Genomic DNA, 26555 nt, shown 5'->3' on the forward strand with positions numbered 1-26555 from the left:
TGCAATCCTTGACGTAGATGGGGAAGGGTCGGAAAAACCTCCTGGTGGGGAAAATTCTTCTTCGCCTCTCTCATGCTCATCACCTCCAAGCGAAGTATCCATTCCGCTTCGAGTGATGACCATTTACTGAAGTCTTGGGTTCTTGTGGTCTTGGGTTCTTAAGTTCACGAGGAACTTGGGTTCTTGGGGGTCTTGGGTTCTTAAGTTTACGAGGAACTTGAGTTCTTGGGGGTCTTGGTTCTTGAGGGTCTTGAGGTTCTTGAGGTTCTTCTTTCGCTTGCAATCTGTGTTAGAGAAGGATCTTCTCTTCACCCGAGTTCTGCTCTTTTCCGTAGGCGCACCCCTTGGCGGCCTTGCGCTCACACCAAGGTTGCTTTTTTCCACCTCACGTCGATTGGCCGGCCGCTAAGTGCACGGTCCGCTCTCAATGAGTGAAAAGAGGCACAAGGGGAGACAGGACAAGCCCTTCTTTCCTGGGATTCCTGCCACACTTCAAAAACACGATTAGAAATAGACACGCCCAAGTGAACTTGGGTTCGTGCGACCGCAACAAGCAAAAAAATTCTTGTGATTCTTGTGGTTCTTTCGTTGAGTGATACAGAACACTGTCAAAGCTCTGATACCAATGCTAGGTGCAGCGGAATGAATGTTTGAACTTTGCTCAAGATGAGTGCTCCGAACTATGCTCAAGGTTCCTTTTATTCTTATGGAAGGGAGAGCCTTCCGTTCCTTTAGTCTGAGAGTGCAATGGACACAAACAAAGTGGATAAACACTATGAATGAAGGTGCACGAGACTGAGAGATAGAGAAGAGAATACGACACCAGAGACGTTGTAAAACCCTCCTCCGAAGGCCCCACTCTCTATGGCGAGAGCGGTCTACTATTGATTGCACAAATCTCAACAATGCTTGGACTTGCCGACGATGTCAACGACGATGAGGACGACGACGAGACGGGCTGAAATTTGAAAACTCTAAGGGCTGAAATCTGCAAATCTTTATCTGCTGAATTCTTGACTCTATGTCGGGGACGATGTTTCGACGGTACAACGAGGACGCGCTGAAAAACGCAGATGCTGAAATCTGCGTTTTCCGGGCTGAAACTATAAACCTTGCGGAAACTGACCGTGCGGCGAGGAACTGCTTGGGGAAGGTGAGATCTACGAAGTTCGGGGGTTCTTCTGCGGTGTCTAAAGGCTGAAAACTGAAAACGCTGGTGGTTCTTGATGTTCCGTCGCGATGATCTGCAAAAACGCTGAGGTTGTGATGCAAACCAAAAACGCTAGGGCTGAAATTGTCTTTTGTTGTCGCCGGATTGATGCAGATGCAAAAACGCTGGCTGATCCTTGTTCTTCTCCAAAAAACGCTAGCTTGTTGCAATGATGGAAAAACGCTAGGCCTCTTAGGTTCTGCTGAGAAGTTGCATGCTGAGCTTGTGCTCCTGCTGCCTCTTCTGCCAATTAGTGCTAGTCTAGGTTTGCTTATATACAAACTTACTCGATTTGCCCTGCCTACTTTCCAACAAAAGTCGCTTAAAAATAATAAGTGAAAAATGTCAAAATAGGGAAAATAGGCTAAATGCATTGGAAAATTCTCCCGAAGGATTCTGATGGATTCTGATGGGAATGCTTATGATCATGTTGTGTGCAACCAGAGGATATGCATCTACTTTAAGTGTTTGGACATGCACGGTCTACGAACAGACTCACAAAAGTGCCAGATCACTTCTAAATCTAGACTGACTGGACTAACTGAACCCTTGTCGTGCTGTAGCTTGTCCACACACACATATGGTTGGATGTGTCACGTGACACTAGGGCTATCTATCTTTCCGTTACACACTAAGTAACACACTCTCTATTGTGTGCCTTGAGCTTCCTTCGTCTTCTCCAAGCTGTGTGTGTTTCTCTGCAACCCTAATTCCAACAGTTTAAAGGCCCTTGGCCTATGAAAAGCAGTTTACACGAAAAGCCTTCAAACTCAAAAGCTTTTGGTCCAAAAGCAATGTCAAAAAGCTGTCAGCGTAAATCATGGAATTCCGTACAATTGCCACGTCAGCAGCAGTCAACGCAAAACGCGAAAATCCGTACAGTGTGCCACGTCATCATGTCAGCGCAATTCACGGGATTGTGTACAGTCTGCCACATCAACAAGGCAGTGCGAAATCTGGGTTCATCTTCTACTGCTTCTGCCTCTTCACTTAGGGTTTAGGCCCCTCGGCCATGATCTGCAAGTTGGCTCCATTCTTCAGGGCTTGACACGTCAGTAGTTTGTGACATCTCCCCTTCTTGAAAGAGTGTAATCGTCCGCGATTACAACATGTCTGCAAAACAACTCAAGTTAGCTGAAAAATTTCCGAGAGTCATTCCGAGGACATTCCGAGGGACAATCAGTTTGCTCTTTTTGTTAAAGAGTTAGCTTCTCCTTTCGGCTCTTTTGATCAAGGAGTTGGCTTTTCCTTTCGGCTCTTTTGATAAAGGGCTTGGCTTCTCCTTTCGTCCCAGGTCAGTTGATATTCCGGCGTAGTAAAATTAGCCATCACACCCAAATCGCACTAATCTTCCACGGGTGTCTTGATGCACTAAAATTACATACCCAAGCAATCTCATCCAATTAGGAATATTCGGTGGTTGGCACATCACAATGCAACACAAATGCTTACATATGCATGTTACAAGTCATAGAAACACGAAGCCGCCGATAAACACTCCTCCCGCATAACCTAAAAAGGTCTGGGCCGGGAGATATAGAGGCCTTTTACAACCAAACACCCCCCAGACCGCAGCCTGCATCGTTTGGAGGTGCTGAGAGTAACCACTGCTCAAACTTCTTAATACTCCTCCCACATAACCATCCAAGTCCGGGTCGGGAGTCACGACAACAATACTCCCTCCGTAAATAACCACAAGGGTCCATGCCATGAGTAAAAACAACACTTTTCAATCATTCAATACTCCCCCCGCAAATAACTACAAGGGTCTCGGCCATGAGTATGAACAAGCATTCTCAAACATAATTTCTCACTACACCCGGGAGTAAAATCACCAATCATTGAAACCAGTATTAAAACCAGAGTCAAACAATTCAAATCGGCACCAAAACAGGTTCAAAACAAATACCATCCATTTCAAACAAATTCCAAACAAGTTCAAACAAAACTCGAACGTTTTTTAAAAAACAATTTCGACATCAGTCGAGCTCGAAAAGTCGACTCGCTTTCCATCCTGAAACCTACATCAAATTAGGGTTAATTTCCTTCCATAAGGTCGTCGCCGAGTACAACATAGTCCATCAGCTCTTGGACACGCAGTGTTTCTTTGGCGTCCATGGTAGTCTCAAGATAGCAATCGCATCGGACCTCCAAGGTCATCAACTCGTGAAGAGACATCTACTGAGAAATGTCGGGAAATTTCAAGTTATGATCTGCTAGGGTTTCCATGGCAAGCATTTTAAGATTCCCCACTGTGCCAGAAGTTGCACTCCAAAGGAAGATATTAGAAACAATATAATTTCGAGTAAAATTTTTCTTAAAAGCTTGCCAAGTCCTTGGAAGTGTGCGACTTGGTAGCTATAGACATCAACATCTACATGGCACTGCTTTTCAGAAAAAGTAATGACTCGAAACAAATCTTGGATCCTTCTCTTGCAAGTGATCTTTTTGGCTTATGCCATGTAAGACATGAGCGGTGAAGACAGGAGCGCGCCCGATGCGCGATGTATGAAGGGTGGGTGTCACAAACGGGAGCGCGTAACAATATAAAATATACTCGGATAAATAGAATTTATCACTTAATATTGAAGCCAAAGGATATAGAGAGAAATAGATAGTGAGAGAGAGAGTGAGAAGATCAACACAGTACTGGGGACCAGAAGATGGGTTGGTCCCCCCCCTTAAAGAGAATTCTTTATTAGGGAGAATCTTTTACAAGCACGAGAACAGGAGAAAACCCCTACGTCCTAAATCTCTGACTCGATGGTCGTTCCTTCCCGTAAGGGAAATCCGAGAGACAAGCTCTCAATCCTTTTTCCGTCTGTACTCGGAGTTGAGACTCCGCAGACAATTTCCGAATTCCGTTTCCGGAATTCCCAAGCGTAGGCCGAAGCCTTCTCGCTTCTCCTTCGCGATGAAGTACCTGCAAACACACGCAAACACACGACAACAATTCGTATGGCGAATCCACAATAGGTACCTGTCGCTCTTGCGCGAGAAAAGCGACTTCCGTGCTTCGTAGTCTCGCGATCTCTCGCGCCTTCTGGCGGCAGAGTCTTCTCTTGCTGGCGCTGGCAACCTCCCTTCAGTGAGGGCATGTGGTGCTTTTATAGCTCTTTCACCACGGCACGAATAGCTGCTCGCGGAGAGATCGCGGCCGTTTGCGATGAAGTACCTTCAAACACACACGCAAACACACGACAACAATTCGTATGGCGAATCCACAATAGGTACCTGTCGCTCTTGCGCGAGAAAAGCAACTTCCGTGCTTCATAGTCTCGCAATCTCTCGCGTCTTCTGGCGGCAGAGTCTTCTCTTGTTGGCGCTGGCAACCTCCCTTCAGTGAGGGCATGTGGTGCTTTTATAGCTCCTTCACCACGGCACGAATAGCTACTCGCGGAGAGATCGCAGCCGTTTTTTTTTTTTTTTTTTTCCTGTTCTACCCGAAATAGGGAGAGAGAATTCGCTGGCTGGTTTTGTTGCTTTATTTTCTAAGTGGCTGCCCACTTATTAAGTGGACGGCCGGCATATTTTTAAAATTGGTCTGAACCTGCTCAAAAACTCAATAAAACCTTATAAGTTAAAAACAATGCTTTCACAGCACTTCCCAGGCGTCCCTGGATGCAACCACATGCACGAATGCAATGCAAACATAGATTCCTCGCGGGAAAGCGTATGCTCTTCCCAAAAAACTCGTTAAAATATTCCGCTTTTTAAGAAAAGCTTCTCAGAACCCATCTTTATTCTTGTGCTTGCGTCTTTATGCGTATTCCTCTTTCCAATTCGGATTTCCTCTCGACTATGGATATCCCCTTTCTGATGCACCCGTCACCCACCTTGTGACGCATCAGGAATACCCATCACCTAGTCCTTTCCTACCGAACTTACGGTACAATCCCCTTCACAATGCTCTATGTCACCCATCCTATGACGCATCAGAGATGTCCGTTCCCGGATGGTTGGATACTTCTTCCCGATGCTCCCTGTCACCCATCCGATGTGACGCATCAGAAGTACCTGTTCTTGGTGGCCTTACAGATATTCCCGTTCACAGTGCTCCCGTCATTACTTTGAATGATGCACTAGGAATACTCTGTACTCGGATGTCTCCAGTGAGAAAAACCCTCTCACTTAAAATTCCAATAATTCATTTAGAATTAGTTTCTTGGTGTTCCAAGCGAGAAAACCCTCTCACTTATAAATCCAATAATTCATTTAGAATTATTTTTTTGTCAGATAAAGCCAATTTAGCAACATCTCTCTCACTTATAAACAGTTGTGCTCAACTGTAGAGGTCCAACTGAATTGCCGCAGAGAAACCGGAAAATTTCAAATCTTGCTCAATGGTGAGTTGTGTCAGTCCTTTCTCAAAAGAGAACTTAGAAATTAAATTAAATCAAAATTCAATAATTCAATACTTACCTTACCAGTTCATGTCCTTCCTCTAGTACCTCGAGGATATCCTTCACCATTCATTAAACTTACGAGCCATGTAAGAACTCGTCATTCGCGTCTTTCCGAGAATCTGTTAACTCAATTCCACCTTCTCAATCCCGAGAAGAATCATCCTCCTAAAAATAAATTTAGGTCTATGTCCTTGCGCATAACCTTGCGCTATTAGTCCTGAGGATATTAAACCTCTTGTGTCCTCCCACATAGGGAATGCCCAAATCATAAGAGTATTAATCTTGATGTCTTCCTTCACAAACAAAGTGTGTGATCACCTTAAAGAAGGTTTTTGTTTCGGGCCGTCGCTCAACGTAGGCGGACGGTTCCAATTCGAAGATTCCTTGTGCACGGCGCACTTCCTTCCAATCTTTTCCTCCTTGCAAGCATCAATGACGCCTTGCAAAATCTCAGGCAGATAGGATTCTAGCCATAGCATTTTCTGAACGTACGTTCAAACCTAGTTCACAATAGAGCGAACCCTCTTTGATTCTCAGGGATGTTCTCCCATATGTAATTCTTACCATTTTGAAACGGTTGGCGAATTATATTCTTACGAACAGAATAGTTCGAATTTATTCCAGCAACGTGTAAATGCTACTTGACCTACTCATGGAGAAACATATACCGCAACCAAAAGTTGCTACTGTAATGGTAAAAGCACATAGCGTACTCAATGATCAACGACCATCAGAAAACCTCTTCTCCGTAGAGAAACTCAAATTCCTTCTACCGAACACACCTCAAATAGAGATTCTCGTGTCGGAATATCCTTGGCGCAAAAAGGCGCTCAAGAGAGTATAACAAACTCTCATCCAGTTCCTTGGCATAGGTTTGCATCTTCGTGTGTTATCCATGTACTCAAAGGTGTACATAATTCTTAAGCTGTGTTAGAGTTTCAATGAACCTGGGAAATTACCTTCCCTTTGTAAGATCCTTAGAGCGAAGACGGTCAGCCTGACGATCCCTTGGCTCAATCTTAGAGCAAAACCCGCTTATTAAATAAACTAGGATTTCAATCCTTGGATTCCTCGAGCACAGGCCGTAGTCGTCACTTGTTCCTTCCCTCGTAAAGAGTGTTCATTCACTTGTGCGCAAAGCACTACCATGTCTTCCCTAACCAGGTAGGGGGTGTCGGCTTAAAGAGTATTCAAGCTTAATGAAAGCTTTTCTTTGCTGGAAAGCTCAGAATGGTTCCTTCATAATTTTCCTACCTGCAGTAGCAGGATTACCGGATACCAGGGTCCAGATCAATAGTTGACCTTCCGGCTAGTTGAGCAAACCAATTCATCTTAGAAAACAATGTTTCAAATTGATCCTACTCTCATAAACACTTGAGAGTGAGTAGTCCTGGTCAGACATAACCATACCTCCTGCAAAAGAGCAAACAAGCACCATGCACTTTATGATTTCCTCAAAGATGTAACTTTGATCAAAGACATGCCCTCGCACTTAAAGTTTGAGGGTCTTCTATTCAAGAACTCAGGAGTTAGATTGAATTCCCTTACTCCAAACTTTCTACGGATAGCAACGTATCCTTCGAGTAGAGGTAACAAAAATTCATTGTTTCTGTGTTCAATGGTTCCCGTCCCACTGTGGGGATTAGATTCTATGTACACTGAGGTGTACACTTTCAGCTTGTACTGCTGACTCCACCATCCGCTACAAAGTATCTTACGGATGCGTTTAAAAAAATTCAGGCAAAAATCCTTCGTTGAACTTCTTTACCGTTTCTTCCTCAAAGAGGTCCAAGAATGGAGCCACCTTAGAAAGAGTGAACAAATACTCATTCACATAATCCATAACTCGCTCGTGCTCCTATCAGGCAAACCAATCCCAATCTTTTTTGATGCCTTACTCAAAGCATAGAGGAAAAAAATTTGTCCAAAGATTCAGCCTTGTTTTGAATCTAGGTCTTGTTGTAAGTTCTTTGCAGAGCTTTGGTATACCACCAAGTACTTGCAATCCCCCTTGAGGTGTTTGGTCACATGCCTCACCTTCGACGCTTTTCAGAAATTGCCGCTTGCAAAGGCAAATTCAAACTATCGAATGAAAGCGTTAGCTTTTGGGACATCTTCCCATCCGTCAAAAGTATCAAACTTGACCGGAGTGTTCTGAGGTCTGAAGTGAAGACCTTCTTCATATCCTTCCCAGAATGACGGGATTTCTTGGCTATGGTTATGGATTGATGTTCATGGATATTTTCTGGATTCTGAAGGATCTTGAGCATTCCCCTCCTTGGATTCTCTAGGTTCTTGAGCATCATGTCATGCTCTTGTCGCCTTCTCAGAGAATCCCAAGTCTTGTGTCGACTTCTTGCAGATAGAAAAAAAAAATTCCAACTCTGCGAGCTTTTCCTGCAGGGCTTAGGGTTCCGCCTGCTTACTTCTCTCTTGGTTTGTCATGGCTTCTTCCTGTATCTTCCCAGAGTCGTCCTCCTTTACAGAAAAAGAGAGGAGACCATGCTCTGATACCACTGTCACAAACGGGAGCGCATAACAATATAAAATATACTCGGATAAATAGAATTTATCACTTAATACTGAAGCCAAAGGATATAGAGAGAAATAGATAGTGAGAGAGAGAGAGTGAGAAGATCAACCAGTACTGGGGACCAGAAGATGGGCAGGTCCCCCCCCTTAAAGAGAATTCTTTATTAGGGAGAATCTTTTTACAAGCACAAGAACCGGAGAAAATCCCTCAGTTCTAAATCTCTGACTCGATGGTCGTTCCTTCCCGTAAGGGAAATCCGAGAGACAAGCTCTCAATCCTTTTTCCGTCTGTACTCGGAGTTGAGACTCCGCAGACAATTTCCGAATTCCGTTTCCGGAATTCCCAAGCGTAGGCCAAAGCCTTCTCGCTTCTCCTTCGCGATGAAGTACCTGCAAACACACACGCAAACACACGACAACAATTCGTATGGCGAATCCACAATAGGTACATATCGCTCTTGCACGAGAAAAGCGACTTCTGTGCTTCGTAGTCTCGCGATCTCTCGCGTCTTCTGGCGGCAAAGTCTTCTCTTGCTGGCGCTGGCAACCTCCCTTCAGTGAGGGCATGTGATGCTTTTATAGCTCCTTCACCACGGCACGAATAGCTGCTCGCGGAGAGATCGCAGCCGTTTTTTTTTTTTTTTTCTTTCCTGTTCTACCCGAAATAGGGAGAGAGAATTCGCTGGCTGGTTTTGTTGCTTTATTTTCTAAGTGGCTGCCCACTTATTAAGTGGACGGCCGGCATATTTTTAAAATTGGTCTGAACCTGCCCAAAAACTCAATAAAACCTTATAAGTTAAAAACAATGCTTTCACAGCACTTCCCAGGCGTCCCTGGATGCAACCACATGCACGAATGCAATGCAAACATAGATTCCTCGCGGGAAAGCGCCTGCTCTTCCCAAAAAACTCGTTAAAATATTCCGCTGTTTAAGAAAAGCTTCTCAGAACCCATCTTTATTCTTGTGCTTGCGTCTTTACGCGTATTCCTCTTTCCAGTTCGGATTTCCTCTCGACTATGGATATCCCCTTTCTGATGCACCCGTCACCCACCTTGTGACGCATCAGAAATACCCATCACCTAGTCCTTTCCTACCGAACTTACGATACAATCCCCTTCACGATGCTCTGTCACCCATCCTATGACGCATCAGAGATGTCTGTTCTCGGATGGTCGGATACTTCTTTCCGATGCTCCCTGTCACCCATCCGATGTGACGCATCAGAAGTACCCGTTCTTGGTGGCCTTACAGATATTCCCGTTCACAGTGCTCTCGTCATTACTTTGAATGACGCACTAGGAATACTCTGTACTCGGATGTCTCCAGTGAGAAAAACCCTCTCACTTAAAATTCCAATAATTCATTTCGAATTAGTTTCTTGGTGTTCCTAGCGAGAAAACCCTCTCACTTATAAATCCAATAATTCATTTAGAATTATTTTTCTGTCAAATAAAGCCAATTTAGCAACAGTGGGAGTGGCTATTAAGTCCGGGGTCGGGGCCCGAAGATACTTCAATAAAATTTCCATTGGTCTCTGGTTTGCTTTGTCTGCTCTTTGGTGAGACCAGTATGCTTTCAGAAAAGCACACGCCTGATGCTCTGATACCACTGTCACAAGACGGGCACCATGTGCCAATAGAAAAGAGCAGACTGAACAGACTTTTAGCACTTCAATAACAATTGAACTGAAAGAGAGAGAGAGAGACGTTACGCGACACGGAGTGCCGGAATTTCACCCCAGAGAGTATTGGCCCCAAACCTTGGCGCCCCTTTCGGTATTTCTTTATATTGCATCCACACAGTACAAGCCGGTACTCCAGACTTTGAACCTTCTCCAGGAAGCATGCCAGAGAATGAGCCCTTAGCACATATTTAAAGGCCCTTGGCCTATGAAAAGCAGTTTACATGAAAAGCCTTCAAACTCAAAAGCTTATGGTCCAACAACAATGCCAAAAAGCTGCCGACGTAAATCATGGAATTCCCTACAATTGCCACGTCAGCAGTCAACGCAAAACGCAAAAATCCGTACAGTGTGCCACGTCACAAGGAGGCCATGCAAACTGGTACCTGTACCTCACCTTAAGCAGGAGGTGATGTCACGTGCACATGGCTCTATGTGCCACGTGGACATGCTTCATCGACTTCTAGAATCAGTTTCCTCCTCCTCCCTAGATAGGAAGGTCTAGAAGCCAAGGAGTATTAGTACCGTCTCAGGCAAGTGACTCAAATGGGACACGGAGACTCTTTGAGATCGTCAATCTCAAGAAGTGAACCTTAACAAGAAACCACAACAACTCTACAAGCAAACCAACACTTAATGATCAAGAAAATCTACATATGTCCTTTCTCACAGCTCTAAGTCATCACGCCATTTTGGCATTCGAACGGATTCGAAATGCAACGAAACTTTAGGAGGAGGTCTAGAATACCTAGGGACACTATCCTACCAAGTCTAGTCGGAATCTGACAGGGTACCAAAATCACGATCCATCATGAAAAAGATCCTGAAAACTGCAATATATCATCCGAGAAAGATCGCCCTATTGTCTAGGAACACTCTCTTATGGTCAAAATGACTAAAAATAGTGATTTAAGCACTCAATCTGCAATTATGGCTCACAAAGGCGTAGTCGCGAACCACAACAAAACTGACAATGCTTACACTTAATTGAAAGAGCAAAGAGAGAGGAACACAATGCAAGTTTCTGATTTGAAAACGGATTATACAATCATTAGAACTGAGTTGATTACAAGTCGGGCAATTTTGTGAGCCTGCTCGCAAGACCTACATGTCCGGACGAGTCCATTTTTTCAGTTTGGGAACCCTCTTGCATACATGGTTTGTACACGCGCTTTGACAGATGTTATTACACTACAGTGGGCATCTAATATGACATGCATGTAGTTTTAGGTTAGAGAAATCCAACAAGCCATTCCCCATGTCGGTGAAATTCCCGGGTGAATAGATGTGCGACAGTTTCGCCGAAACTAGAACCCCTTTGCCAAACTTATTAATAAATCAATTTATTGATTTATTTGTTGGGTTTGGTCAAGAGCTTGCCCTACCTAGGCCTTAATAAATTTAAAAGGCTTATTCCTCACCTATAAAGGAAGCCAAGCAGCCAGCATTTCTCCACATAAGAACCTAGCGTTGGTCATTAGAGTTCAACAGCCTAGAGTTTTGCAAAGCCTAGCGTTTTCACAAACCCGCTAGCGTTTTTTTGTTTTCAGCCCATCTCCCTTGAGAAACCAGTTGAATCTGAGCTCGCTTGCATCTCCGTTGTGGTCTGGTACTTCGGTAGCCCATCAAGCCTCCCCTCGGCCATTCCCTCGCCGGCATCGAGTGCTCCATTGCTTTATGCGAGAGATCTGCTGCGTTTTGTGCACTAGATCTGCGTTTTTGCAGCCAGCTTTCAGCCCTTCATTCCTCCGAGAAGGATCCAAACGTGCATCAAATCAACCCCGGAGGTGCCTCGTCTTGAGCAGTTACCGCGGCAACAGCCATCATTTGAGTCTGTAAAGTCTGCACTTGAGGTATTGCATTGTGTGTACATTCCATTTACGCAATCCAAAGCAAATACCACATCGGCAACGGCGTGGGGGGGCCTTGAGAGGGTTGGTTGGGACCCCATCGGGTGTCATTCTCTTCTCTCTCTATATCTCTCCCTCTACACATCTCTACCACACTATCTCATTCCCTCTCTTCAGGGAAAAGTAAAAGGAACCATCATTCAAGCTAAAAGCAATCACTAACACAAGGAAAAGAAGGATTTGTGGAAGTGTAAAATCTAGATCTTCACCGTTTCAATTCTGCTGCACCTGACATCAAATCAGCCCAGAGTCTTGCATTGAAGAATTCCCTACAGGCTACAAGCTCATTGACAAGGGCAGTCACAGGCCAATGACCAAACTCACGACAATAAGCTGCTCATCTGGACCATAAGCACGCGCACTACTAGTCTAGACTACGAACTAACGTCGTCGATTGCAATATTGTGCCCTTACAATCTGCAAAGAGGGTTACGCAAGGGTTCTAACTAATATGATGGATCTATTTGAATATGTAGATGCTTAAAACATGCTCACAAGGGTGCCAATGCAGAATCCCTAGGCTGTCCATACAAGAATAGGGCAAAAAAGGGTGTGGGTGCTGGTCCAAAATAGAGGTTGGGATAGATTAATGTGGTCTACCTGGAGGTGCCCATCTAGTAAAGGGGCCATAGGACCTGAAAATGACCATAATAGATGTGTTTTGACACAAAAGTGACCCAACTAGGCTAAAATGCATGTGCATGGCCAAAGTGGCCCTACAACCTAAGTGCAACCTTCTGGTGATGATATAATCTCCAATAGGGAGGGGGGCATTGGTTGTTGCATGGCGGCTACAAGCTCGTCTGCAAGGGTAATCACAGGCCAGTAACCAAACTCATGACAATAAGACGCTTATCTGCACAATCAGTGACTAATGATTTTTGAGAAGGTAGCATTAACGTCTACAGAGTCTTGGAATGTATCTGTCAACTCTGAGCATTAAATTTTTATTTTAAATAAGTATAACTTCTTGAAACGATGATTCATCAGCAATTCAGATTGGTGGAAGCATTGATATGATATTTCCATGAAACACAGCTTACAAGGCTCTCCCAGTACAAGCTCTTATGACAGCATTTTTCTGACCCTAATTCACCACCCAGTAACCAAAAATGGCTTCTGTCGCACCCACACCTTTAGCCTTGCAAAATTCCAGCTAGCTCTGAATGATAAAAGACAATGATCTTGCCGTGTCTACTTTCTATTAAGACCACTCAAGTCCACAAATAAAGTTGGCCCGAAATAGTGCTTACCGTGGCGGAGAACAGAGATTTTAAGAGCCTGCTCAAGCGCAGCAGCCTCTATACCATCAGGATCATACTGATAAAGTCCTGCACTGTCAAAGAATGACAAACTTGCTCAATGTTAAAATGAATGTAACCTGAAAATGTGCATGCACAGGAGACTATTGTACATCCCAACCTGCAGAGTTGCTAAGAAGGGCAACTCGCCCATCAAAAGCCTTTTTGCAGTCATCGAGAGAACTAGCAAGGGAAGGCCAGATGGTTTCAACATAGGGTGCAGTGACAGTGTTGTCTTTGTCAAGAACGACCCCTTGGAAGCCACAGAGACGAAGAGCATTCCAATCGATGGAAGAGATATCAGAGACCTCGATATGGGGGAGGGAAATCTGGGGCTGTCGTAGCATCACATGGGCAGCAGAAGCAATGCCAGCTGAGTTGAATCTTTGCCCAAGCTTGCTAAGCATGCTTGGAGACGATGTGCCGCGTTTGCCCTGCTCCTGTATCTCCACCTCCTGTTTCTGTGAAAGGCTGCTCAGCAGCGCCCCTCCTCCGCTCTTCATGTGCACTTCAGGACACCCACTCCCCTTGCTTGCTCTGAGCACGCGTCCCGCCGGTGAAACAGCTGCCAGAGGCTGCGCAAGAGATATGCCTACTACCATCTCAAGTAGTTGCCATTAAGGGAATGATTATGATTAAAATAACAGAAAATTGCCAAAATACCCCTCAAATTTCAACAATTCCCAAAAATACCCCTCATAATTTGCCAAAAATTCCCAAAAGTGCCCTTAAATTTTTCCAAAATTCCCAAAATGCCGCTTGTTATACTCGCAAACATAGATTAGTTCTCCCTCAACCAAAGATGATGGAACTAGGATTTTGGATGGCATTGTGGGCTCTCATGCTAAAACTACTTATTATTGGTAGACACATATGCCTCTACTTTAAGATACATGTTGGCTTTTCAAGAACTCCATTTTGCATTGGTCCCCCTGGCTGTCCAAAGTTATAGAACCGCTACAAATTCTCTATTGGATAGAGATAGCCAGGAAGCTGAATAATAAGGGTCTGAATCGACTGGGGCACTTCTGGGACAGTGACAACAAGAGTTGGAAAACCATTGGCCTTCTGGTTACCCAGTACCAACTGAATAGCTTGGAGGTCTTGTTGATCCACAAAGTGATGAAAGAGCTTGACAGTTTAGTGATGCCTATCTGTGTTTCGGAGTTTGACTGGAATGCCTAGAAATGGCCTGAAACAGTCTCTTATGGAAACCCCATCCTAAAGACATCTACCATACAATGATGCATAAGAAGAATTGGTCTAGCCCCCTTAACAAGGTATGGAAAAAACAATGGCCGGAGGAAAGGTGGGAGCAAGTAATGGAGAACATTTGGAAGCCAAAGATTCCGCAACACATGAAGGTATTCTTATGGAAGGTAATTTGGGGTGCTCTTCCGACAGGGGTGAAGATTCAGGAAAGAGGGATTGGGTCAGAACGATGCTTGGGGTGCAGGTTGGCTAGTGAAGATCTGGCCCACGTCTTCATGGATTGCCCAACTATCAAAGGCCTCGCAGGGAAGATATGCAAGTGGGTCCAAAGAACATGGAAAATTGGGTTTTTCAAGACTGATCTTTTCCTTGGAGGGAAGAATTCAAGTGGTCCTGCCATCCTCATCAGCACTCAAATCGTCAGGTTCTTCTCCCGACATAATGTAGGGCAAACAAGGAACCGGCGTGTGTTTGAAGGAGGTCTTGAGGTGGCAAGCTTCGCAGAAATTATACAAGAGAGCAAAGCACTAATATGGACGCTCGGGCGCAAGCAACAATCGGAGGATTGGCCTAGGACTACTTGTGCCTTGCTGTTAGCAGAGGGCATGCCTAGGACGGGGGAAAATCTTGTCTATTAAAAGCTCTCAGAAGAACATGATAGTTCTCAGAAGAACATGATAATGAACCTTATGTATCATGGATAAGTTGGTTGGGCTGGCTGTCCTCTTACCTGATGTAACTTGGTGCCCTGGATGATGTCATGGCTCAACACGAGCATGACAAGACCTTGTGACTATTTGGGTTGATTAATATAATTCACTCACAATTGTGAGTTTTGCTATTTAAAAAGAAAGAAGATACATGTTGGCTCATTCGAAATAATATTTATTAGCTTCAAGATTCTCCATATATTTCATCGTAGACCAAATTTGGGTGCTCTTTACACTATGGACTCCTACAACGCCTGAAGCTTGCATATATGCTCTCAACGTTTTGGAGTCAAAGCCTATCACAGTTAACAGTCATGCGCACTCTAGTTCTCCATGCAAATGCAACAAAAAGAGGTGGTCATGCACATTTATTTCATATCCTCTTGTAGGTAACAAGAATGAATATCAAGTATGCTAGAAATAATGTATGTTTTGAAATCAGGATGACATATTGAGCTCATTGGTGAAAATTTATATTTGTAAGACAGTAAGATAGATCTCTATTGTGTGATAAAAACTAATATCTAATACTCCCAAATGATTTTTTCATGTTAAACTGATCATTTAATATGGGGAAGTACCAGGAGAGTAAAAGCTAGAATATTGGTAAGGTTGCAGATCGTCTCTGTCACGGATCCAAAGGAGGGAAATATAGGGATCCAAAGGGGGATAGCCTACAAAAGAGCAATGTGCTTCAATGGGGATTAAAAGACCTAAGGTTCAGCTCCATTAAGACTTCCATAGGCCAAGGTTCCAAAAATTAAATCTTTTATCCAATGGCCAAAGCATAGGGGAATTGGATGGTCATGGAAAGACTAAAAAGTCTTCCCACATCCTTAGGAAGGAGGGGGCGAGCCCATTTTGTAGGGGATGAGAGACAAACACGCACACACACTCCAAGGCTTTCCCTTTACACAAATGGAATATTGGAACACATGTCAAGCTCTTAGGTCAGTTGCCCCCAACCTCCCCTCAAATCCTATTGGATGGCCATAGAGGTGGACCAATGAGAATTAGGCTAGAGTAGTCTAATCAATTTAAAAATGCTTGATAAAAAAACCAATAGAAATTAAGCTCCCTAGAAGACTATTGGACAGTCTACCAAGGGGTCCAATGAGCATCCAACAGCCCAATGGCTTGCCTGATTCCTATAGGCCAGAAGACAAAAAGGTCCAATGAGAGTTTAGATGAATTATTTGAATACCTAAAGCTCTCACAAAAGGGGAAAGGGGGACACTTGTCAAAAGGCTATCAACTATGCTTCTAATTTGTGATTGGTTAAGCTTTACAGGAGCCAATGGGAGGCTATCATGAGCATTTAGCAAGAGGGGTCGACCAAGGTGAGAGAAGGGGCTTCATTTTACTCATATACAATTCTACACACACACACACACACACAACTCATGTGTGCAAGAAGAACTCCATCTCCTTCTCCAAGCATTGAGAAGTAGAGGCCTACACGAACAACTCTTGGCTTTGGAATGCAAATCCAACCAAGGGCCAAGCTTCAATGGCATGCTCATCTCCTCTACCATGCTAATTACTAAGCTAAGCTATGCTATTAGAATGATTATGTGAGGAGAATACTTCTTTCTCTGTCTAACCAAGAGAGCCTTTGCAAAGAACTTTCTTATTCTTAAGGAGTGCAAATGGTGACAACTTGCATTAACGTCAACCAAATGAGGAGCCTCAACCTATTCCCCAAAGATCCACAAGAGCAAGTAGACCTCCAAAAAGGTTCGTTCCTTCCTTCAACCATCTCTTGATCTCATATTCTGGAGAGTTGGAATCATACGAAGAAGCTATGCATCACAAATCCAAAGAAGAATGGATGAAGAGCATGCAAGTGGAGTGGACTCATTACATCACAATCAAACATGGGAGTTGGTTGAGTTGCCTAAAGGTAAGCGGGCAATGCAGAATAAATGGGTATATAAGCTGAAGGAAGAATAATGTGGGAAGAAAAGGTACAAGTCTAAGCTTGTGGTAAAATTGTTTTCTCAAAAGGAAGGTATTGACTTCGATGAAATATTTTCTCTTGTTGTAAAAATGAACCCAATTAAGCTTGTCTTAAGCCTTGTGGATGCTCATGATTTAAATCTTGAGCAAATGGATGTAAATACGGTATTCCCACATGGTGACTTAGAGGAGGAAGTTTACATGCTTCAACCAAAGGGGTATGAAGTAAAAGGTAAGGAGAGAATGGTTTACAGATTAAAGAAGAGCATGTATGGTTTAAAGCAAGCATCAACACAGTGGTACTTGAAGTTTGATCGATGGATGTAGGATCATGGATTCAGAAGACGCAACTCAGATCATTGCGTCTACACAAAGAATTTGGGAGATGGAAAGTTCATCATCCTAATGTTGTATGTTGATAACATGCTGATTGCAAGTGCTAACATGCAAGATATCAAAGACCTAAAAGAGGAGTTGTATAAATCTTTTTCAATGAGAAATTTAGGTGCCGCAAAGAGGATAATTGGCATGAAGATATCAAGGGACATGACAAAGAAGATACTAAAGCTATTTCAAGAGGATTACATCAAGAAGGTACTAGAAAGATTTGCAATGCAAGATACAAAATCAGTTTCTACACCTTTGGCTAGTCACTTTAAACTAACCAAGGATATGTGTCCAAAGACACAAGGTGAGATAGCCTATAGGTCTAAAGTTCCATATGCTACAACAATAAGTTCTTTAATGTATGCTATGGTTTGGACAAGGGCATATATTGCACATGCAGTGGGAGTTGTGAGTAGGTTCATGGACAACCCAGGTAAAGAGCATTGGCAAGCTCTGAAGTGGATACTTAGGTATCTAAAAGGGACAACAACAAATGCTTCGTATTTCAGAGGAACTGATATTTTTCTTTAAGAATATGTTGATGCAGATATGGTAGGTGAAAAATTTATTCAAAGAAACACTACTGGCTATGTCTTCACAGTTGGAGGCACAACAGTAAGGGGGACTTCAAAGCTACAGAAAGTGGTCTCACTTTCTACCAGAATAGCAGAGTATGTAGCAATGGCAGAGGCAAGCAAAGAAATTATGTGGCTTCACAAATTAGAAGAGCTTGAATTCAAACAAGACAATTGTGTCTTGTACAATGATAGCCAAAGCGCTATCCATCTTGCAAAGAACTCATCATTTCATTCAAGGACAAAGCACATTAAGGTGAGATATCACTTCATACACACACTTTTGGAAGAGGGACAGCTAAAGCTAGGAAAGGTGCATACAAGTGAAAATCCAGCAGACATGTTTACAAAGGTGGTTAATAGGAGCAGTTGAGCTTTTGCTCATCTTTAATTGGCATTCAAGGATAAGAAGCCAGGATAGAAATCAGTCACATGTTTGGTGTGGAGATCAGTCTCCAAGTGGAAGATTATTAAGTATGGAGTTTGATTTACCCCTGGTAATTTTGCTATATAAAAAACTCACATTTGTAAGCCCCCGTTATGAGGAGAAGCCATCGTGCGTGAAAAATCACTCGTCAAAAACCAAAATTTTCACGAGTCGCCGAAATATTCATTTTTTTTGTCGAAAAATAATGGTTGTGGACGACGGTCGAAAAGTGGTCAAAAAATGGCTGGTAGCCGAAAGTGAATGGCCGGTGGCCAATTTCAAATTGGACTTGTCTTCTCAAGGGTAGCTACACATGGGCGCATGGGAGAATTCAACTCGGACTTATCTACACAAGGGCGGCTACACACGATTGCCTCTCATGAGAGAGGGCATCCCTTTTGGTCTTTAAAAGGAGGTTTTTTCTACACACAAAAACGGATTGAAGAGGTGAAGTATTGTGATGCATTGTGAAGGTGGACATGAGGTGGTGAGAGTGAAGCAAGGCGGGAGCTCCAAATGGGTATGATCCCTTTGTAATCTACTTCTTATTTTGAAGTACTAAAGCCATTGAGTGGCTGCTTTCCATTGGATGTAGCAAACATTGGGTGAATCACGTATATCGTGTGTGCTCTCTCTCTCTCTCTACTCTATAATCTCTCTTGTGTGAAAAATTATCTCTCTCCATTAAGTGAACTACTCAAATATCTACTTAGCTACACCATGTTTCCTAAAGAAATGAAGGTGACACACAATTGAGTGCACACATATTAGCATGGCTATTGTTGTTTTTTATTTTTGTTTTAGGTCAAAAGCAAAAACGTGTGCTGATATTTACACTAAAACTCTTAGAATCAAGTGATTAGTACACTCTTCAGGTAAGTTTGAGAATTTGAGCTTTCTATGTACAATCCATTTTATGACATACACTGATATGTTATAAACTTATGCTCTAACCCGATGTGTATATATTGAGAGAGAGAGAGAGAGAGAGAGAGAGAGAGAGAGAGAGAGAGAGAGAGAGAGAGAGAGAGAGTAAGTTAGTTAGTTTTACCAAGGACTTACAAAAAATCATTTTTCCCAACCATAGAAAATAAGAGCACACCTAAGACTTTGCCATTTTTAGGTCAAGAATTGAAGCCTTTGCCAGCAATTACACTAAAACTTCCTTGCTTATACCAATGTGTAGAGCGAGAGGGAGATAGATATTTTGGATAGATTTTATTATCGTCCTCAGAGGTCAAATATGACCTATGGGACCAAAGCTACATGTGATGTAGTATGTGTATGGTTGATGAGTGACTCTTGATGCTCCAAAATTGTGGCGATGAGAGTCGTAATGGAGAGACCACATTGTGGCTGGGAGAGGAAAGTATGGAGGTCTAAGTCATGGCTGAAAATGTGAGAGAAGCAAGTTTGGATGTGACCAAAAGCTGAGTACTCTCGTAGTGTGTGGTACTCAGACTCTTGAACTTGCAGTGAACATAATGTGCACAGTCGATTTGACTCTTCTCCATTTCCCCAATGCCCTATCTCGCATAAAAGGAATGGGAGCTAAGCCGAATGTCTACAACAATGTGTATCACCGACAAGGGGATAGTCTCGAGCATGTAAGTGTGAGTACGATTTCTTATTTCATCGAAGAACATAATTTTGTAGTTGGGGGCGATATGGGTGGTGTAATGTATGAAGCGCGACCCACCGGATTTCTCTCAAGCCGTAATACATTGGCATTGTAGAAAAGCTTCATTCACTTCAGAGTCAACTGAAGCATTATGTAGCACGTGTAATACATCCCATCTCCAAAACCACTTCTTTATGTCTTGCATCCATCCCCTGCTCAAGATCTTGATTTTATACATCTTTTGACCTTTTTTGCTTGCTTCCCATGCAATTGTAGGAAGTCGGTGTGAGGGGTTTTGACACATCTTTATCATGTACTATACAACCCTTTCCATGCCCATAACCTCAATTGAAAGAGATCACAACTCAAGAAGTAGGAGCGTATATGGTGTTTGTGTCTTAACTTGGAGAAAGTTTGTAAGAAAACGCTTTTGGACATTCTCAAACTCTTCCCAAGTAGACTGTGAGATGCTCCCGCCCCACACTTCCAACTCCATAAAGAAGAACCGGTGTCAGCAATGCATCAAAAAGATACTTATTGAGTGTTGAGTGCGCGTGTGCGTGTACGGAGTGTGTGCAAGAGAGAGGAAGAAGAGAAATGGGGAAGGGGAAGATACACAGGCAGCCACTGTGTGGGTTAGTGGAGAAGAAAGAGAAGAGTCAACCCTTCCTCTTTCTCTCCCTATATTGAATAGGGAAAATCAAGTGTACAAGGGTGGTTTCCCACGGCCACCTGGCCTACACCCCAACAACCTCCCACTTGAAGGTCATGGTGGCCAATAGTGGCATTAGTATAGTTAGTCTATACAAAATTGATGAAGCATTGTCGAGGCTTCATCCTACACCCATAAGTTCTATACAATGTGTAAATCGCTCCGAGGCTAGGCTCTTTGTGAGAGCATCTGCGTGGTTGTCATCAGTGTGAACCTTGACAAGCTCGATACGCTTGCCAGCCAATGCATCTCGTATGACATGGTATCTGACCTCTCTGTGTTTCTACTTTGAGTGAAACACTGGATTCTTTGCCAAAGCAATGGCACTCTGACTATCACAATGTAGTATTGGAACCTCGCGAATGCCCAAATCTCCCACTAGACGAGCCAACCATATGGCTTCCTTGCTGGCGTCAGACGCAGCAACATATTCTGCCTCAGTGGTAGATGAAGACGTGCAATCTTGGAGACACGATCTCCAAGAGATAGCTGCTCCAACAAACATGAACACATAGCCAGATGTAGATCTTCTACGATCCACGCAACCCGCATAATCCGCATCCGTGTAACCTACAATAGATGCATCACTGTTTCCGAAGCGTAAACACTTGCTAGTTGTACCTTTCAAATATTTGAGGATTTTCTTCACTGCTTCTTGCCAGGGTTTGCCATGTACCTACTAACCACTCCCACTGCATGTGCAATGTCTGGTCTTGTGGCTACCATAGCGTACATCAAACTGCCAACTGCTGAATAATATGGTACTTTCGCCATTTCCTCTTTCTCAGCCACTATCTTGGGAGAGTCTTCCTTGCTAAGTTTGGAGTATGCTTGCATTGGGGTACTCAATGACTTCCCCCCCTGCATACTAAAACGTTGCAAGACTTTGTGAATGTACTTTTCTTGAGATAATTCAAGAATTCCACGTTGCCTGTCTCTCTTGATGTGCATACCAAGAAAGTGATTGGCATCTCCCAAATCCTTCATGGAAAACTGAGTGTTTATCATCTTTTTCAACTGATTGATCTCATCAATTGATTTGCCTGCGATAAGCATATCATCTACATACAAGATCAAGATGATGAAAGAACCATCGTTCAATCTTTTTGTGTATAAGCAGTGATCCTCTTGACTTCTAATGTAACCCTGAGACTGCATGAATTTGTCGAATTTTTGATACCATTGCCTTGAACCTTGCTTGAGGCCATAGAGTGCCTTTTTAAGTCTACAAACCAATTCTGACCTCGTTGGTTTTTGGGTTTCACATACGAATCCCTCTGGTTGTTTCATGTAGACATCTTCATCTAGATCCCCGTGAAGAAATGCTGTGTTCACATCCATTTGGACAAGTTCCATGTCCTGGATAGCAACCAAGCCAAGCACGGTGCGAAGTGTAGTCATATTGACTACTGGAGAGAAAATCTCATCAAAATCCACACCTTTTTGCTGCTTGAAACCTTGGCAACTAGATGAGCCTTGTATCTAGGCTCGGGATCTTCCGCTGTATACTTCTTCTTGTATACCCACTTGCAAGGTAAAGCATTTTTGCCTTTTGGTAATTCAACCAAATCCCATGTCTCATTAGCCACAATCGAATTGTATTATGATTGCATAGCCTGCTCCCACTTAACGCTATCCTCCATTTGTATAGCTTCTTTGCAGCAGATTGGCTCTCCACTGTCAGTGACCAAAATGTGGTGTATACCCGGCTCAAACCGCTCGTGTTACCATATACATGTGGTAGTGATGTGTGTGAACACACTAGGACCGCCGGGGCATTTTTTCCCTCTTTAGGAGGTTTTTTCCCCCGTGCATTGTATATACGCCCATCACTCTAGGGCTATCTATCTTTCCATTGCACACTAAGTAACACACTCTCTATAGTGTGCCTTGAGCTTCCTTCGTCTTCTCCAAGCTGTGTATGTTTCTCTGCAACCCTAATTCCAACAATTGGTATCAGAGCAGGTCACGTCCTCCCGGGCTTAGTCGCCAGCTGCTCCAGCACACGCCTGCTCACTTTCTCCGATTTCAGTGAGCTTTGGCAAGCGTTCGCAGGTCGACAAATATTTTGGGCGAGCTCGAAGAGCTCGGTCTGCTCAGAATTTTGATTTGGGCTCATTTCGGCCTCCGTTTCCACTACAGGCAGTACTGCACAGGTTATTTCGTCATTTTGTGCAGATTTTCTGTCAGTGCCGTTTTCTGCATAACAGGTGCCTTATAGTCTTCTACGGTTTGTGCTATATAGCACAAGTTGTTCTCGCTCCATTTCTCCTATTTTCGGGCAGTTTTCACATCAGGTGCAGCATTTACCATGGCTGACAACAACAACACAGATGTGTTCAAGATGTTTGCTGCTGAGGACAGGTTGGATGGGGACAACTACCCTATGTGGGCTTATATGATGCAACATGTTCTTGTGTCAAAAGGTGTCTGGAACATTGTGCAGGGCATTGATGTACGTCCTGGTTCTGAAGATGTAGGCGATATTGAGGATGTTGCAGGTCTTGCTGCAAGGATTGCAGCTGTTAGAGTTGTTTTGCCTACAGCAGAACAAGCTCGTTGGGATGTTAAGGATGCGCAGGCTCATGCATTGATTGCGTTGTCTGTGAAGCGCACCATTATTCCTCACATCCGTTCAGCAAAATCTGCAAAACAGGCTTGGGATATTCTAGCAGGTCTTTATGCAAGCCGCAATGAGGCTAAAATTGCTTTGCTGCGTAAAGAGCTAGAGTCGAAGATTATGCATGAGGAAGATGATATGGACACTTTCCTTGCTAGTGTCAAGGATATCAATGAGCAACTCATTTCTGCAGGTGAAGTCATTTCTGACAGTTCCCTTGTGCAGACTGTTCTTGATGCCTTACCAGATTCCTACCAGACTTTTGCTAGTACTTGGAGACTGATGACCCAAGGAAATCCTGAAGTTGTCAAGTTTGATGCATTATGCACATTGCTGTTGCAAGAGTCACTTTCTAGAAAAAACAGGACTAGGCAGCGTGCAGTTGAACAGGCTTTTATTGCTTCTCAAAGAAAGGGTGGTAACAGTAATGCAGCCACTTCTTATGGTTCTGCTGCGAGTGGCAAAAATTCTGTTCCTAATGCTTCTGCTGGCAGCACTTCGTCTGGCAATTCTGGTGATAAGGGCAAAAAGAAGATGCGTTGCCATTATTGTAAAGCCAATGATCACTTGATCAAGTCGTGTCCTAAGTTGAAGGCCAAAGAGGCTAAGAAGAAAGAGGGTGGTTCCACTGCAAATGCTGGTTCCACTACAAATGCAGCCATTGTTGAGTCTTCTGTGAAAGGACATTGTGATGCTGATGTTGATGCAGAATGGGCTTTTAGCGCAGAGTGCACTTACAATCCTGCTGTCCATGATGCATGCTTGTCAGTTGTTGCAGATTCACATGTGTGGTATTTCGACAGTGGTGCTACAAAGCACATTACCTCACATCGTGAATTGTTTACCTCTCTCGAGTCTGTCCCTCATGGGAATTCAGTCACTTGTGCCAACAACGCCTCTTATCCAGTTCAGGGAGTTGGAAAGATTGTGCTCACTGCTGCTAATGGCAGTTCCTTCACACTTGTTGATGCACTTTATGTACCTGGGATCAAGAAAAATCTATTGTCTGTATCCGCACTTGCTAGACTTGGACTTGTAGTCAAATTTGTGGATGACAGATGTACAGTTCATGATCTCAGTTTTGGTGATGAAATTGTTGCATCTGGGCTTTTGTGCCGTGGGCTGTATAAGCTCACTTTGTATGACAAGTGTGGACAAAATTTTGCAAATGCTGTTGCAGATTCAAGGGCTATTTCAGATGCAAAACTTTGGCATGCACGTTTTGGTCATCTGAATTTTGCCAGTTTGCTGCGTTTGCAGAAATCTGATATGGTTGCTTCTTTGCCACCTCTTGAAGCACCTATCAAACATGTTTGTGAAGGCTGTATTCTGGGTAAAATGCAGCGTTCTAAGTTTCCAAAGGATGGTTCAGTTAGGGCCACATGCAGGTTGCAGCTTGTGCATAGTGACGTTTGTGGGCCCATGCAAACTCCGTCCTTGGGCAATTACCTGTACTTCGTGACTTTCATTGATGATTACTCCAGCCATGCGTGGGTATTTCCGCTTAAAGCGAAGTCCGAAGTTTTTATGTGCTTCAAACAATTTTTGGCTATGGCTGAAAATGTCTCAAAATGTACTATGGGCACCCTCCGTTCCGATCGAGGGGGGGAATATATGTCTCATGAATTTAATGCATTTCTGGCTAGTCGTGGGATAAAACACCAATGTACAGTGCCTTATACACCTCAGCAAAATGGTGTTGCTGAGAGGAAAAACAGGTCACTAACGGAAATGGCACGATGTATGGTCAAAAGTCAAGCTTTGCCGCATTCTTTTTGGCTTGAGGCCATCATGTGTGCCACTTATGTACTTAACAGGTGTCCTACGAAAGCTTTGCAGTCTATTACTCCATATGAAGCATGGCATGATAGAAAACCTTCTATTGAGCACATGCGTGTTTTTGGCTGTTTGGCATATGCTTTGGTGCCACAAGTGCAGCGCAGAAAATTGGATGATAAGGCTGTCAAATGTATTTTTGTTGGTTATAGTGCTGAAAGCAAAGGTTACAGGTTGTATCATCCGCAAACAAAACGTATTTTGGTTTCACGGGATGTAGTGTTTGTGGAAGATTCTGTTCAACCCTTGCTGTCATGTACTAGAGACAGTAATGTAAGCTCACAGGACATTTATGACACTTTGTTGCCTCTTTTCAGTGGTGGAAATACGAATGTAAGTTCCAATGAGGCAAATGTACAGCCTATGGGGGTTTCTGAAAATGTTTTAGAACAGCCTATTACTGATGCAGATGTACATGATGTACTTGATGAGGAAAGGGCTGAAAATGAGCAGGCTAGAGGTATGCCAAAATGGCTGGTGCACACTTTGCGTGACAGCAAATTGGATGCACCTTTATCTAGTCGTACTCGTTCAGGCTCTCGCCATGCATCTTATGCATCAGATTGTTATGCTTTGGCTGTGTCTAGTTTACATGATGTTGAGGAGCCTCTGTCTTTTGATGAAGCACAGAATTCAGAAAATTGGATTGCTGCCATGAAATCAGAATATGATGCACTTATAGAGAATGACACATGGACTTTATGTGATTTGCCTCCTGGCAAAAAGGCCATTGGTACGAAGTGGGTTTACAAGTTGAAACGCAAGCCGGATGGTGAGATCGATCGCCATAAGGCTCGACTTGTTGCAAAGGGTTATGCACAACAAAAAGGCATAGATTATGAAGAGACTTTTGCTCCCACTTGTCGTATGACTACTGTGCGTTTTCTATGTGCATTGGCAGCTCATTTTGGTTGGGATGTACATCAATCAGACATTGTTACTGCTTTCTTGAATGGTGACATATTTGAGGAAGTTTATGTAACGCAGCCTCGCGGTTTTGTCATAAAAGGACAAGAGGACAAAGTGTGCAAATGTAAGAAGGCTTTGTATGGGTTGAAGCAATCTCCTCGTGCTTGGTATGAGAAAGCTGACACTCATTTGGTTAAACGAGGCTTTCGTAACAGTCCAACAGAAAGCACATTGTATGTAAAGCGTGAGGATGATGTATTTCTCATTGTGGTTCTTTATGTTGATGATTTGCTGATCACTGGACCAAATGAGAGACATATTGCTGAATTTAAGGCTGATTTGAATGCTACTTTCAAGATGAAAGATTTGGGGCTGTTGCATCATTACTTGGGTATACAGTTTAAGCAGTGTGATGGTGGTATTGCCTTGTGTCAGAAAAGTTACATAGAGACATTGCTATGTAAGTTTGGACTTGAGGATTGCAAACCTATTGCCACTCCCATGGAAACAGGTTTGAAGTTGAGTCTACATGATGCTGGCGATCCT

The 26555-nt window shown here is 43.4% G+C and overlaps 1 protein-coding gene across 1 annotated transcript in view; it reads right to left on the bottom strand.

Annotated features, from left to right (window-relative positions):
* Nucleotides 1-13649, bottom strand: part of LOC147436712 (haloacid dehalogenase (HAD) superfamily protein) — a 49915-nt gene extending 36266 nt beyond the window's left edge. Inside the window, exons 1-2 of the mRNA XM_086486155.1 lie at nucleotides 13163-13649; nucleotides 12994-13071 (exon numbers count right to left, since the gene is read on the bottom strand). Coding sequence (XP_086342281.1) covers nucleotides 12994-13071; nucleotides 13163-13643 — 559 coding nt within the window. The 5' untranslated portion in view covers nucleotides 13644-13649. The remainder of the gene's footprint in view (nucleotides 1-12993; nucleotides 13072-13162) is intronic.
* Nucleotides 13650-26555: the final 12906 nt, after the last annotated feature.

Source organism: Adiantum capillus-veneris, chromosome 17 (genome assembly GCF_014529385.1).
Source record: "Adiantum capillus-veneris isolate H3 chromosome 17, ASM1452938v2, whole genome shotgun sequence".
In the NCBI taxonomy this organism is placed as follows: Eukaryota; Viridiplantae; Streptophyta; class Polypodiopsida; order Polypodiales; family Pteridaceae; genus Adiantum; species Adiantum capillus-veneris.